The sequence below is a fragment of the Prionailurus bengalensis genome, chromosome F2 (assembly GCF_016509475.1).
Source record: "Prionailurus bengalensis isolate Pbe53 chromosome F2, Fcat_Pben_1.1_paternal_pri, whole genome shotgun sequence".
In the NCBI taxonomy this organism is placed as follows: domain Eukaryota; kingdom Metazoa; phylum Chordata; class Mammalia; order Carnivora; family Felidae; genus Prionailurus; species Prionailurus bengalensis.
In genome coordinates, this window is record NC_057353.1 from 45,877,853 (window position 1) to 45,892,604 (window position 14,752).

General features: G+C 38.1%; 1 protein-coding gene across 1 annotated transcript in view; it reads left to right on the top strand.

The window, feature by feature from the left end:
* The window catches only part of VPS13B (vacuolar protein sorting 13 homolog B), an 828,197-nt gene that overhangs the window by 658,636 nt on the left and 154,809 nt on the right, over window positions 1-14,752 (top strand). Inside the window, 1 exon segment of the mRNA XM_043601463.1 lies at window positions 5,952-6,347. Coding sequence (XP_043457398.1) covers window positions 5,952-6,347 — 396 coding nt within the window.

Sequence of the window (14,752 nt, forward strand, 5' to 3'; positions counted from 1 at the left end):
AACTTTATCAGATTAAGGAAGTTCCCCTCTACTTATAGTTTCTTAAGAGTTCTTATAAATGGATATTGAATTTTTCAAAACATTTTCCGTATCATCTTTTTGCTTGTTTGGTTTTAACTGTTAACATTACTACTTTGTTGTGGGGTTTTTTAATGGTTATTTATTTTTGAAAGAGAGAGAGGGAGACAGAGGATCCAAGCAGCCTCCGTGCTGTCAGTGCAGCCTGATGTGGGGTTCAGACTCATGAACTGCGAGACCATGGCCTGAACCAAAGTTGGCTGCTCAACCGACTGAGCCATCCAGTTGCCCCAACATCATTACTTTGATTTTCTAATATTGAGCCAACCATGTACTCTTAGCATAAACCCTCTTGGTCATGGTATGTTATTAGTTTTATGTATTGCTGGATGTGATTCCTAATTTTTTTTTTTTTGAGAATTTTTATGTCTCTGTTCTTAAGGTTAGTTTTACTGTCTTTGTCTGGCTTTGGTATCAATAATGATGGTTTCATAAAAATGAATTGAGTAGTGTTCTCTCCTCTTCTGTTTTCTGTGGCACAAGAAAATGAAGAAAACGAAGATTAAAAAAAAGGATTTTCATAGACCCTCTTGCGAGCACTAAGAATTCTCTTCTCACTTCCTAAAGCCAGAAACAGAGGATTTCTCCTAGTATTCCCTCTCTCCACACCTCACGCTCACTTTGGACTACCTTGAGTCCAGGCTGGGGGATACAGGAAGAAAAATTATAAACTCATTTCTATTTTGATGGTATTTTCCAATCTAGTCATCTTTTCCAGTCTTCCTGTTAGCATTTACTTTCCAGCATCGTCAAATCGCTACTCTGTGTAAGTTTTATAACTGCATTCTCTCCAGCTTCTGAATCTGCTTAGAGTGAGAGGGACAGGATTCTATCTTTCCTGGAATCCTTAAATAATTTTTAAAGAAAGGGAACTGGCAACTAATGAAGAACAAGGTATATTAGATATTTTTGCTTTGAGAGAAAAGATAAAAAAGAAGCCGAGGCAAACATTCCTAGGCCTTGAAACTTAATTTATACTCCCATTAGAAACTGGAAATGTTGTGTAACTAAATATACATGTGGAATTTGTGTTACTTTGCTGTTAATGGATAATAAATTAACTACAAATGTGGTGGCATGCAAGAACATAAATTTATTATCTCATAATCCTGTAGGTCAGAAGTCCATGTGGGTTCTGCTGGATTCTCTGCTCAGAATGTCACAGGGCTAAAATCAAGATGTCAGTTGGACTGGGCTGTAATCTGGGAGCTCCAGAGAAGAAACTCATTCTAGTTGTTCACATAATCTGGTTCCTTGTGGTTGTAGGATTGAGGTACCTAATTACTTGTTAGCTGTCGGCCAGGGTTTCCCTCAGTTCTGGGGCCGCTCATTCCTTTTCACCTGACCCCCATCATCCTCAAAGCAGCAATGACATCTAATAGAGCCCTTCTCATGCTTCAAATCTCTCTGACTTCCCTTTCTGCCTCCTTCATATATAGGGTTTATATATTAAAGGGTTTATATATCTAGGCCTACCGGATAATTTCTGTGCTTTAAATTCAACTGAGCTAGTCTTTTTATCACAAGTATAAAATCCCTTCACAGCACAACCGTACCTAAAGTAGCGTTTGATTTAATAGCCCGGGGAGAGACATCTTGGGCAGGGGAGTCATCTTTAGAATTCTGCCTACCACAGAACAAGATTAGAATGTTTGGCAGTGCTCCAGCATGATTAGACCAAACGTACTTCGTGCTGAGTGGAAGGCCCAGTGCTACATATTAATGATGAAAAGTAGGCACTCGAGGAACTTCTTCATTGGTGGAAGATATAATCTCATAAAAAGATACTTGTGCAAGGCTAGGTTTGTGGATCAACTTTTTGCAGAAAATGCTGAGCGCTATCCTGAAGATTAGGCATTAGGCAGAGAAAGAGTACAGTAGACAAAGGACCAATCTGAGCAAAGGCCTAGTGATATAACATAGCAGGAGCTGGAGGAGGTGGGCTTTATAAACTCTGTGATATTTCTGGAACCTTAATGTGCAAGGGGGAGAATGGCTGCAGATAAAGAAAGGCAGGGATTTTTTTTTTTTTCCATTCTAAGGAGCATGGTCTTTTGTACCATAGGTAAAGAAGAACCCTTAAAGAGTTTTAAACAGGAGTGAGCCAATCAGGATCACATTTGAAACAAATCATTTGGAAATTACTCTGGAGACTGGATTAACAGGAATTGTCTAGACAGATCATTTAGGCGGCTTTATAATAGCTGAACAATATCAAAGCCATGGAGGGGAAAAAAAATGGGGAGTGGCTGGAATGCTGGAGAGAAGGAGATTGGTTTCAAGCAATATTTTGGAAGTTGAACTTAATCATTGAGTAGATTTGGACCAGGAAAAGAGGACATGAAATGAGTCAAAAAGTCCGATTTCTGATTTGAGCTACTTGGTAGATTACAGAGCCATTAACTGCAACAAGGAATATAGCACGCCCAAGAGGAGTTAATGGATTGTTTTGGATAAAAGGATGAGACTATGGGAGTTCAGTAGAAAGGAAAGATTCATTCATTTTTTCCTTCATTATATCATTAAATACACATTTAGTACTCACTGTGGACTGGACAATAGTTTAGACACTCAGAATATTAAGATGTAGGACAGCTCTTACTCTCCAGGAGCTCACAGGTCACTGGACTGTGACAGATACATAAGAAGGTAACTATAAAAATAATATAAACAGGTGCCTGATGAACCACGATGCACAGGGTATTCTGGAAGCATTGCATGAGCAGCATCTTACTTGGCCACAGGGGTCAAGAAGGATTTCCTGGAGGAAGTGACTCAAGGACTAAGTCCCAAAGGATAAGTTAAGGTAATAACCACAGATGTAAACAGTCACTGGGACCACAGTAGGATCCATATCAAGGTAGTAGCCAGCAACTCATACATAGCATTCCACCAGTGACTTGACAGTCTACAGACAGGGAAAATAGATCCCTTAGGCTTTGCAGTTGGTTTAGGTGGATTTTGGGCAACTTCCTGAATGGATCACTAAATTGTGTCTAGAGCTGCAGAAAGAACACTTCAGACCCTTCGCTTAGGTTGTGCATATTACAAATCCAGACAAAAGCAGGTGGCTTCTGGCCCCAACACTTGAGTCTTCTTTCTGCTATAGCTTTGTTTTGGTTTCCTGTTGGTGCTTTCATCTATTAATATTGTCCTCTTTTTTTCATTGTGGCAAAAGGTAGTATTATTTTCTGTGAGGCCATGGAATTTGGAAGCCCATGTAAAGGGTGGGTAGGCAGAGCAAATAAATGTATGGGTCATTCGAACCATCCAGTTTTCCTAAAGTATTTACCCACCAGCTTCTTTCAGTACCCCCAAACCTACAAATCTAAAATAATGCCTTTCAACAAGTGGTGCCGGTATAACCGGAAACTCCCAAGTAGAAGGAAGAAGTTGAACCCCTACCTCACACAGTACTCAAAAGTTAATGCAAGGACAATCACAGGCCTAAATGTAAGAGGTAAAACTAAAAAACTTGTAAAATAAAACGTAAGTGTCAGTCTTCATGACTTTGGGTTAGCAATGTTTCTTGATAGGACCCTGAAAGCATAATCAAAATAACAAATTGAAATTCACAAAAATTAAAGTCTTCTGTGCTACAGATGATAGCATCAAAAAAAAAAACTGAAAAAATCCACAGAATGGGAGAAAACATTTCCAAATCCTCTATTTGATTAGGGACTTGTATCCAGAATATACAAAGAACTCGTATAATTCAATAATAAAAAGACAACCCAATTTTGAAATGAGCAAAACATGTGAATAAACATTTCTCCAAGAATATATACAAATGGCCAATAAGCATATGAAAAAGTGCTCAATATCATTCAGTGTTAGGGAAATACAGATCAGAGTCACAGTGGGCTACCACTATATACCCACTAAGATGACTGTAACCAAATATAACCCAGAAATCCCACTCCTAGGTAGATACCTAAGAGAATTGAAAATATGATCACATAAAAATTTGTATGTGAATGTTCACAGCAGCATTATTTATAATAGCCAAAAAGTAGAAACAACTCAAGTGTCCATTAACTGATAGTGGATGAACAAAACGGGGTCTATCCATATGATGGAGTATTATTCAGTTACAAAAAGGAATAAAGTACTAATACATATTTCAACATTAACGAACCTTAAAACCTTTTGCTATGCTAACTGACAGAAACCAGACCCACAAGGCAAGACATTATATAATTCCGTTTATATGAAATGTCCAGAATAGGCAAATCTATGGCGACAGAAGTTAGATTAGTGGTTGCCTGAAGCTGGAGGTGGGGGATGGGTGAGAGGGACTGCTAAGTGGGCTGGATTATTTTGTGTGTGGTGATGATAATGTTCTGGAAGTAGACAGGCAATAATTGCACACTCCTGTGAGTTTACTAAGAAACCATTGAATTGTACACTCTAGGTAAACTGTATGGTGTGTGAGTTAACATGTCAGTAGGAGGTGAAAAAATGATTCATTTAAGTTAGGTGTTATTTCTGTTTAAAAAAAAATAGGGGAGCAGAGAACATTTTAGTATTGCAAAGGGCGAGTTAGATATCTGATCCTTTCCAGTGGACACCTAGTTAGAAGCAGGACTCTCAGAGTTTTGCTGGGCCTGATTAAAAGAAACACATGGGAAGGCACACTTAAAAAGGATGGCACCCTGAGGGAACCTGGGTGGCCAGGAGAAAACTGTAAGCTGAGGAAGGTGAGAAGAGGTCCTCCTTATGAAGAAAAGTATAGAAATTAACTTGATCTGCTTAACGATCTTGCCAGTAGCTTCATCTGGGTTTATATCTTGTATTACATCCCCAGTCTCAAGTGAAAAGAACACTTGTTAGGTTAATTCAAGCTCACACATAGGCAAGACACAACGTGCCAGGCACTATGTATAATGATGTATGATGTGTTCTGCCTTCACGGTGCTTATAGTCTTATGTCTTGACTGATAACAAAAACAGAAGTAAGAAGAAAGCAAAAACAGAAAATTAAAGCTAGTTAGTTTTAATATGAGGTAACTAAGCAGCGAATAAGGACAACATCTGGTGTATGGTACATATAAAATGGACTGTAGGTTTTAGGAGATCTCAGTCTACACTTGCTTCATTCGATGGGGTGTTTAAATTTTTTAGAATGCAGAATGTAGGGAAAGATGTAAAGGGACTCTTCTGGTTTGCAGCAGGTCACAAAGGGGAAACAAACTTTTTCTGCATATACTCAATCAGAGAAGGAAAGGCTACTTCAGTTAGTTGTGTTTTTTTTTTTTTTATGTTTATTTTTGAGAGAGACAGAGACGGGGGAGGGGAGAGAGGCAAAGAGAGAAGGAGACAGAGAATCCAAAACAGGCTCCAGGCTTTGAGCTGTCAGTACAGAGCCTGATGCGGGGCTCCAACTCATGAACCATGAGATCATGACCTGAGCTGAAGATGGACACTTAACCTACTGAGCTTCTCAGGCGCCCCTGGACAGATATTTTTTAATACTGATATTTGTGTCAAGCATTGTGCCAGTTACTAGGAGGTGTCCTTTTGCCTTGGAAGAAAGAATACCAGTTCCAGTAACAAACTGAAATAGCTGCTTAATTTTGCCTCAGAGTGAGAGGGCAGAAGTAGATGTCCATGGGTGGCCTTCAGTCTATCAGGAACAGTCACATGGACTGAAACAGGAAGGTAGGCATGTAAGTAGTCCCGGGAAAGTGTTCCTTTGAGTAACTACATGGAAAGAATAGTTAAGTGATGAGTAAAAGAATGATAACATCTGGCATCCTAATGAGTCTGCTGTGCAAGTGCAGGGAAACTTAAATAGGAGCTTGCCAGGGAAGGAAGGGCTTATATTCAATGACAGAACTTCAACAATTTTCTTATCTTTTTTAATTCTGTAGCAGATATCAACTTGGATATATCAAAGCCTTTGAAAGCCAACCTGAGTTTTACCAAGCTGGATCAGATAAACCATTTTTTAAAGAAGATAAGAAGTGTACACAGCAAAGAGACCTCAGCCCCATTGGACACCATGTTGAATAAGGATGAGTTTCCAGCCTCCAAGTGTTACCGTGGAAAGTTGTCTAAACCTAAAGTTCATGGTGTTGGAGCACAAAAGATTCCATTTCAAGAAAACCTGTGGAGAACTATTTCTTGCTTTCAAAAAATCACTGTCCATACTACTCAGATTGTGATCTCCATGGAAACTGTTCCCCATCCTAATAAACCATGCCTGTTAGCATCTTTATCAACCCTCAGTGGAAGCCTTAATGTCAAAGCAGCACAAAAAGTACCTGGTAAGTCACAGAAAGGGGGAGAGGGGAATGATAATATGATTTGTTAACATCTGAAAGTGCATAATTTTGAAGATTCATAGAGGTTAAAAGTTTGAAGGACCACTACAAATAGAGACATTTCTGGTCTGTGACCTTATTTTAACAGATAATTTTAAAACAAATCCTTCGAACCTAAATATTTTAACACCCTGAATTAAAGTTGTATCCGTCTCTTCAGGCATATTCCTACAAAGGCCTACAAAACCAAAGCCATCCATTTCTAAATTTCTTTTTACCTAGAATAGTGGTAATGGAACAGTGGAGTATCAGGTTTTGTTAACCCTTAGAGCAGTGGTTCCCAAAGTGTGGTCTCAGAACCAACAGCATCAGCATCACCTGGGAACCTGTTAGAAATGCCGGTGTTCAGACCCTACCCCCGACCTACTGAATCAAAAACCCTGGGCATGGAGCCCAGAAACCTATTCCAAAAGCTCTACAGGTGATTCTGATGGACTGTGTTAGGTCACTGGTCACACTTTATTTAAAAAGAGAAGAATTGTTCTGGTGGCAGGTGTGCTGCACAAAGCGTAGTAATAGAAACCAAGGCTCAACTTTGCAAGGACAATACCATTGATGGTGCCAGCAATACCTGGCAGAGAAAAGGCTGTGCTTCAGTGCCTCGCCTAGCAAAGAGTGGCACGCATTCTGCAAACTGGATGTCGTTGATGGGTGGAGAGCTGAGGAATTAACGGGCAGTGACATCTACGTTTTCTTCTTTTGCTACCATGACTGAAGTGCTATGTGCTCTTTCACACTGAATCAAAAAGTGTAGGCAGAAGGAGTGGGAGGAGGGGAAGAGGAAAGACAAGGTACAGGTAGGAAGTAACACTTTTCAATCACAGAACCTGCTAGCTACTGTGGGAGTTCGGGGCACAGTGCCAGAAATTTTACTTTGAAAGTAAAAGTAGCAAAAGGGAAACATTTTTTTCCACTTTAATTTGCAGGAAAGAATTGGGGCTAAAGGGGATAAAGTAAATCCTGAAACTATACGCAACTTAGTTGCTTCCTAAGAAGTAGTTAAGTGGCAGCTGGAGACTCACTGGAACTTAGTTCCACATAGCCATTTTGGGCACAGTAGTTTAAGAGATAAAGGGAAAGTTTTATGGTGGAGAAGTACAAATTTTAGGCCAAAAAGTAGATGATTTATTTCTTTCTCACCAGAAATATTTGTGACCAAGCCAGCTAAAAGCACTGTATTTTTTTTATTGTCTTAAAAGTTAGAAATGAAAAATGTAAGGTCCATGGGACATTAACGACTGTGAAACACTGGAGGCTACAATGCCTGATTTATCCACAAATAAATTGCAAGCCAGACAAGGTTGGGCCCGTTCCCACGCCTTTCCAGTTGTACCTTAATCATAGTAGGGAAAGGTTAGCATTCAGACACAGGAAAAGAATTTAAATGGACTATACTCAATTCTAGGTCCTTTTCTGTTTTCATCCTCATTTCTTGTTTTATTCATTTTCTACTCATTTTACCCAGTTTTAATGGTGTTTGTCCTCAGTAAACATCTCTAAAATGTAGTTAAAATCCTCTCACTGACCTCTACAAGATAGTAGCCTCACTCTGCTTTTGTAACTTGTGTTTTCCCCCTCATACCAGAAAAACTACCTACCCCTATCCCTTTTACAATCATGGGCTTCAATGTAGTTAAACACAGAATTAGAAACTATAGCTCCTACAGAGATATACTTTATACAAGTCTAACGTGTAATGGCCGACAGACGTTCTAAAGTAGTTACTTGTGTCAACAAATCAAATCAAATTGAAGTTAGCTATTTAACAGGAACAATTTTATTATGAGAACATAACTAACACCAAATCTGTTTTCCCTACATTATCCTCAATGTAGTGGCATGCTCAAACAGTTTAAGAAGATAACAAAGCCAGCAAAATAATAATTAATTACAATTAAATAAAATTGGGGTAAGTTCTAGTTATTGCTGATGGATGATTTCTGAGAAATTGTAATTGAGAGACTATTACATATTTGTCAAAAATTGATTTTTTAGCTAAGCAAAACTTTTTAAGTCAAATATAATTTAAGCTTTGAACATTAATTTCATTATATTGAATATCTTAAAAATTCATGCTTTGCAACCTGGATGAAATATACTCAAATCTGTGTTCAAGGTATATTTTTGATGAGTGGTAAAAAGTATCCCTCACAAAAAAAAAAAATCCGCTTTTACCAGTAGTTCTATTTCTTTTCATATTCTGCAAGCGACATCGTTCTGCACTGAACTAAACTTTTTTTATAGTGTATCTTTGAGCTCAACAGAGTTAATGTCAGAGTTTTATAGTTTGAATCTAATACAGAAATACTTAACTGTGTCTTTGATTTTACAGTTTATATAACTATTGTGACCATCTGCAGCAGCTGCACTTTTCACATTATTTGCTGAACCAAATTGAGCACAGTGACAAAAGTAGTCATCTCAGATGTACTATTAAACAGAGAAAGAAAAGGGAGCATTGCCTGGGTACAGTATAGCCATCTGCTATACAGATGTTATTGTATAGAATGACTTAAGATAAAATAATTGTAGAAAATTTTCATTAAAACCTCAACAATTTGCACTTGTTTATGCGAATCTGCATAACTCCCCAATGAGACAACACACTTGGGGTTTCTTTGGTTCTCACTCACTTTCTCTTTGATCCTTTTTGATGTGCTGACTTTAATAAACACAGTCAAAAACACTGCAAAAACATCATGGAAAAAACTACAAAGGAACAATTATAGCAGCAGAAACTACTCTAATCCCTAACTTACGCAAGCTATTTTTAGTGAAATATTTTTTTTAACACTCTTTATGTGACAATGTTATATAAACAGGGTAAAACGGTCCTTTCCAGATGAGTTTTAATTTAGGAGCTGAAATAGACTTGTAATGCCAGAGGAATCTTATGTTCTAAGTAATATTTAGAGAAACACAATGGAGAATGTGTTATAGTCTGTAAGGTACAAAAAATATTTGAGTTCATCTAATGATTGTATTTTTTATCATCTAAACCATCCTAAGTTTAGGAGAAGAGTATAGGGAAAGGGAATGATAAAAGCCTGACAGGGGAAAATTAATCTTCTTCCCAAGACATTGATAATAACACTTAAATCGAGAACCACTCTCGTGTTCATTTACTGGCTTTTGCAACAAAATATGTACAAATTATTTACTGAAATGTTTTCATCATTTGAAACAAAATGAAATGGTTAAATATTTTCAACTTAAAAAAAAAAAAAAGGAAATCTACAAGTTTTTCTTAGCCTTCCGTCCTATCCTGTGACGCTAAACTATAAGAGTTTCAAGGGACTTGATTTTTTTCTTAATTCTACTCTGCAGATGCTGGTGTAACAGTGACTTAAAATAACCTAACCCATATTTCTGCTGGAGTACTTATGTTCTTCCATATGTCTTTGGTAAAAGGGCCCTAAAGTTCTGATTTTAGTAGATGTAACGCTTAGATTTTTTTTTTAAGTTGGTATATAATATTGAAAAAAAAAATAACAGTGAATCTCATTTAGAGATTATATCTTATTTTCTGAAACATTTTAAGGCTGATAGTATTTCTTTTGCTATCCATTAAATCCGTCCCATTCTACAGTGTGTTCTTTTAAAAAATAATCCCCTTCCCCCTACCTACACACACAACACACAATCTTTTTGCCGTTTGAAGTATGTCATTTTGGAGAAACCATAAGTATATAGCTATAAATTGTGAACATAGTGCTGCACTTTCCACAGGCCGGGTGGGGAGTGAGCTGCAGACTTTAGCTCCCCTTGTCAGAGTAAATTATGGCTCTATTAGGGCAGCACTCCTTAGATTTTGGCAAACAAGGGTACACAATTCAGGCTGTGAAATAGCTGTCCTTTAGGCTGCCTTGCTCTTGCTCAGGGACACTTGGATTAGCAACTTCCATGTAAATAAGGAAAAGGGAAATAGGGTATGAACAAGCTAGATGGCACAGAGGGTTGGGGGAAGAGCCTAAGTGAGGCCACCGTGGTTTGCATTTTAGTCTGAACTGGGGAAAAGTTGCAAGGATCCTCCTTCCATAGGCACTTAGGGGACTTTTCATCCACAGCAGAAAGCAATGAGTTGAACCCCTTTTGGTCAAAGAGCCGTAGTTCAAATAACTTTCACTACCCCAGTCTCTGCCATCCAGATGTACTGTCTTTGTGTATAAACAAGAGTAGAGAGGAAGAAAGCGTAACCACATTATCTTTCACGTACACCAATGCCTCTTCTTTTGTTCACTGAATTCAGGACCAACCAAATGCAAAGAACCTAAAGTTCCTTTTTATGTATTGAAAAGTGAAACCCCGTCATTAATTGATACAAAGTGGAGTTCCAGCTTTTCATTCCATGGTTAACTGGATCTCCTGAGGAAAATCTCTTAAGGCGTTGTCGTAGCGTTGGATGCTGCAGAAATGCAAGTAAGCCTAAGGGGAAATAAAACGTTAAATTAGATATGACTACCTAAAATAATATGTTGCAATAGCAAGCCATTTACAACACCCCAAAGACTTTTGTTACTTTTAGAAAGAAACAGCTTCTCTTTCCAATGCCTGAACAATAGGAAATGAATTCCTTGACAGTGAAAGTCAGAGGACAAACTTAGCCTTCAAGCCACCACTGAGGACTGAAGTAGGAGTACAGCTTGTAGACAGCTATACAAATCACTAACAAACCTTAATGAATATTGGGTGTGGGCATCAGGGTCCTGTCATTTTTGACACTATGTCCCAAGTAGCTTAAACCCAACACTCAAGGAAAGGTGGAGACCTCATTGGGTCTGTAACATCTGGGATTTTATTTGTCATTTTGGCATACCCCGCAAGCGCAAAAGAAAGAGTAAAAGGGGATTATCTTGACAATGAAATGAGTTACTGAATCTTGTGATAATGAAAAGCAGAAGAATTCTAATGCCTTTCTATAGTCCCTGAGGTAGAGGTGCGTTTATAGTTTTGCAGAAGTAAAACGTAGGCAGGCAGAACAGATGGCCTAGAGTCCCTGAAACATGACACCCCTCATCTCAGAACTGAGTACCACTATTAATCCTGGTCAGATTCCCTCTTATTACTTTATAACAAGGTTCAAAGTTGCTACTGATGAACTGGCGTGTCCCTCTTGTTTTACTCTTAAATTACCTATATCGATTACTGACTTTTTTCAACAGTGATATTTTTCTGTATATACTGATGGACTATTGAGACATTCAAAAGAAGTAGAATAGGAAGTTTAAAAATTGCACAAGAAATAAGTTAGCAAAAGTAAAATTCTCACAGATTTTTTACAATATAACGTGTCATATTATTTCTCTAATATGGTGGGAAATAAAAACCCTAAATGTATAAGATACTGTCTTGGAGAATAAATCTCTCGTCCTCTTCTTAGAAATCACATGCAGTGGAGAAGAAATCCCACCATACAAATGTTATGCTCCTTGTCAGAATTGTTACCATAATGTATGATTAACTAGAGTTTAGGACAATCATAGGCAATATTAATATTGTTATCTTAGATCTTTTTTTCACACCCTCAAAAAGAGAGGTAAAAAATTAAGCATGTCTTTTGTTTTTTAAAAGAAAAAACCCACTGGGAGATAAATGTTGTTCAGATGTTTACCACGGTTACTTACTCTTTTGTTTAACCAAATTATATTAATGCAGTCTTCTAGGTCTTTCTCTTGGGATACTTAATTTTTTGTGTTTTAAAAGGTGTGTGGGTTTTTTGAAATGTCTTTTAGGTGATTATTGTTCTTCATGTACATTTTTTGTTTTAGTGCTATGTGGTTACTATAGCTGCTTTGGATTCCCGTGGGAAGCCTTTAAAATACATAGGAGAGTAACTTTAGAAATTAAGAAGATAACCACTGGGTTGAATTTCTAATGTGTTAAAAACCGTCTAATAAGCAGCCACCTTAGGATGCTGAGCACTGCCATGTGGTGTGGTGTGGTGAACATGATGTACCTGCCCAGCCTTTCGTAGAGGGAGATGAGCTCATCTGAGAGATAACCATCTCTGACTTTTTCTTCTGATTCATCATCGACCTGAACTCCATTTGAACCTTGTTAGACAAAAAACAAGCAGAATTCCTGGCCCAAACTATAAAATATAATTAAGCCCTTTTGAAATGATGTGTAAAAGAACATTGCTGTACCCCCACTTATAACCACTACCACCACCACAACCAATAAAGTTAAATCAAGCACTGCCTGTAATGGATTAAAATAATAAATGTTCCTGGATTTCAGTGTTTGAAGTACTTGAAGAAAACAGGCTCCCAGCAATCCGGGTAGCTGAATGCAGGAGAGACATTTATTAATGACGAGTTCAAGGATTTGGCCTGTTTAAGATCATTACTTTGTGTTTACTGTGTGTTACACATCTTTTATATTTTTACGCAGCCCACATGTGTCCACATGCAATAATGAAAGCTTTTTTTCCAACAAAAGAATTGTTAATTGTGTAAATGTGGTTCTCTTGGGGAATGTGAAGTCTTCCTAGGACTCTGCTCCTTCTAATGAGAAATCCAGTACAATTATACTCTTCCAAGTATATCCACCTTCAGTCCTGTCTCGAGCTAAATTGGTCTATTTCTTCTATTGTTTTTAGTTACCAAATTCCAAACTTAATCTAGACAACTAGAAAACCGTTGGCCTTAGGTTATATATTTTACAATTGTGTCCCATTGCAGTGGACTTTTTGTATCTTAAGTACCTTTTTATTTCTTCTCCAAAGAGTTTTAACAAAGGTACGGTAAAGAATGATTCTCTAGTTTTAGATACATTTTGAGATAACAAAAATGCTATCAGTTGACATAAAGATATCTCACTGCGAAGTGCTTTTAGAGAAGAAAGTTTCCAGTCTTAGCTGGTAATTAAGTCCTGGAGATCTTAATAGCTTCTCCTCTGTATCCTAATGATAGCCCCTTATAGGTCACTATTAGGTGAAATGGACAAGAACTGTCACAACCCTCGGTGCTAGGACTGTGGAAAAAGATTAGCATTAATCTCTTTCCCCCACTCCACTGAATCTGTGACAGTATTTACTTTTGCCTGTGGTCACAGCAAATTGCCCTCTCATCCACATAAGCCATGAGTAGGCTATTTGCTAGGAAAGTTTCTGGCAAAGCAACCTCGTCAGTGATGAGTGACTAAGGACACATCTTAGATGTTCTTCTGCTCTCTGGCTGGGCTTCTCTGGACCTGTAGGCTATGTTGGCATAACATACTGAGGCCGTGAAAGACAGCTAAGGACAGGAAAAAGCATTTATTCACAACCCTATTGCCAGTTGGAAAAATGAAATTACTAAGAGCTAACTAATAGCAGTAGTTTTTATAGAGCAACCTGGTGCTGGAAGGAGGCAAACAGAATCTGAATCCTAGCCCTGCTACTTACTGGCAGTTGATCGTGGTAAAAGTTACAACACAGCTCATTTCCAAAACGAAGGCAAAAATACTTAATTCACAGGCCTCTTGAAAGGATTAGGTGAAATAATTAACTCGGAGTACTCTACACATTTCTTGGCACAAATTTATTTAATTCCTCTATAAATGTTGGGTTTTTTTGTATCTTCTTTCCCTTCCTCCTCCCCGTACCACAGGAATACTAAAGTCATAGATCATGAAATGTATTAGTTTAAAATTATATTAAATATCATCCTTTTTTAAAAAAGTGTTTATTTACTTTTAAGAGAGAGAGAGTTCCAGCAGGGGAAGGTCAGGGAGAGAGGGAAACAGAGAATCTGAAGCAGGCTCCAGGCTCTGAGCTGTCAGCACAGAGCCTGACACGGGGCTCAAACTCAGGAGCTGTGAGATCATGACCTGAGCTGAAGTTGGATGCTCAACCGACTGAGCCACCCAGGCACCTCAAAGATCATCCTTTTCTTTATCAAGAACCCTCCTTTCCCTTTTCTCTCATAGACCTCATGATCCAAACACATTGCATTTAGGATTAGATAGCTCACGTAACTGTATCAACTTGATATGACTGTAACCAAAAAGAAAAATGTTCGTACATTCCCGAGCCTGTTTTAGATAGATCCAGGATTTCTTTCGGGCCCTTTGAAATACTGAAAATACCTCATGAACTCCCATTACTGTGTGGAACTCCCTCAGGGTCAAAGAACCCTGGGTTGAGGCCCACTGAGCTAGTCCTAACTCCCTCCTTGAGTTAAGGGTGAAAGATTAAGTGATTTGCCCAAGGACATTCTGAGGTGGAATGGGGGCTATACCATGTATCCTGGCTTTTGGTCATCAGTTATACTAGTCTTAAAACACCCGAATTATGCAGATCAAGACCAATCTCTAAACCATTGTAGTAAATCATTAAGCAAGTCATTTTGCTTTCAACACTGTTT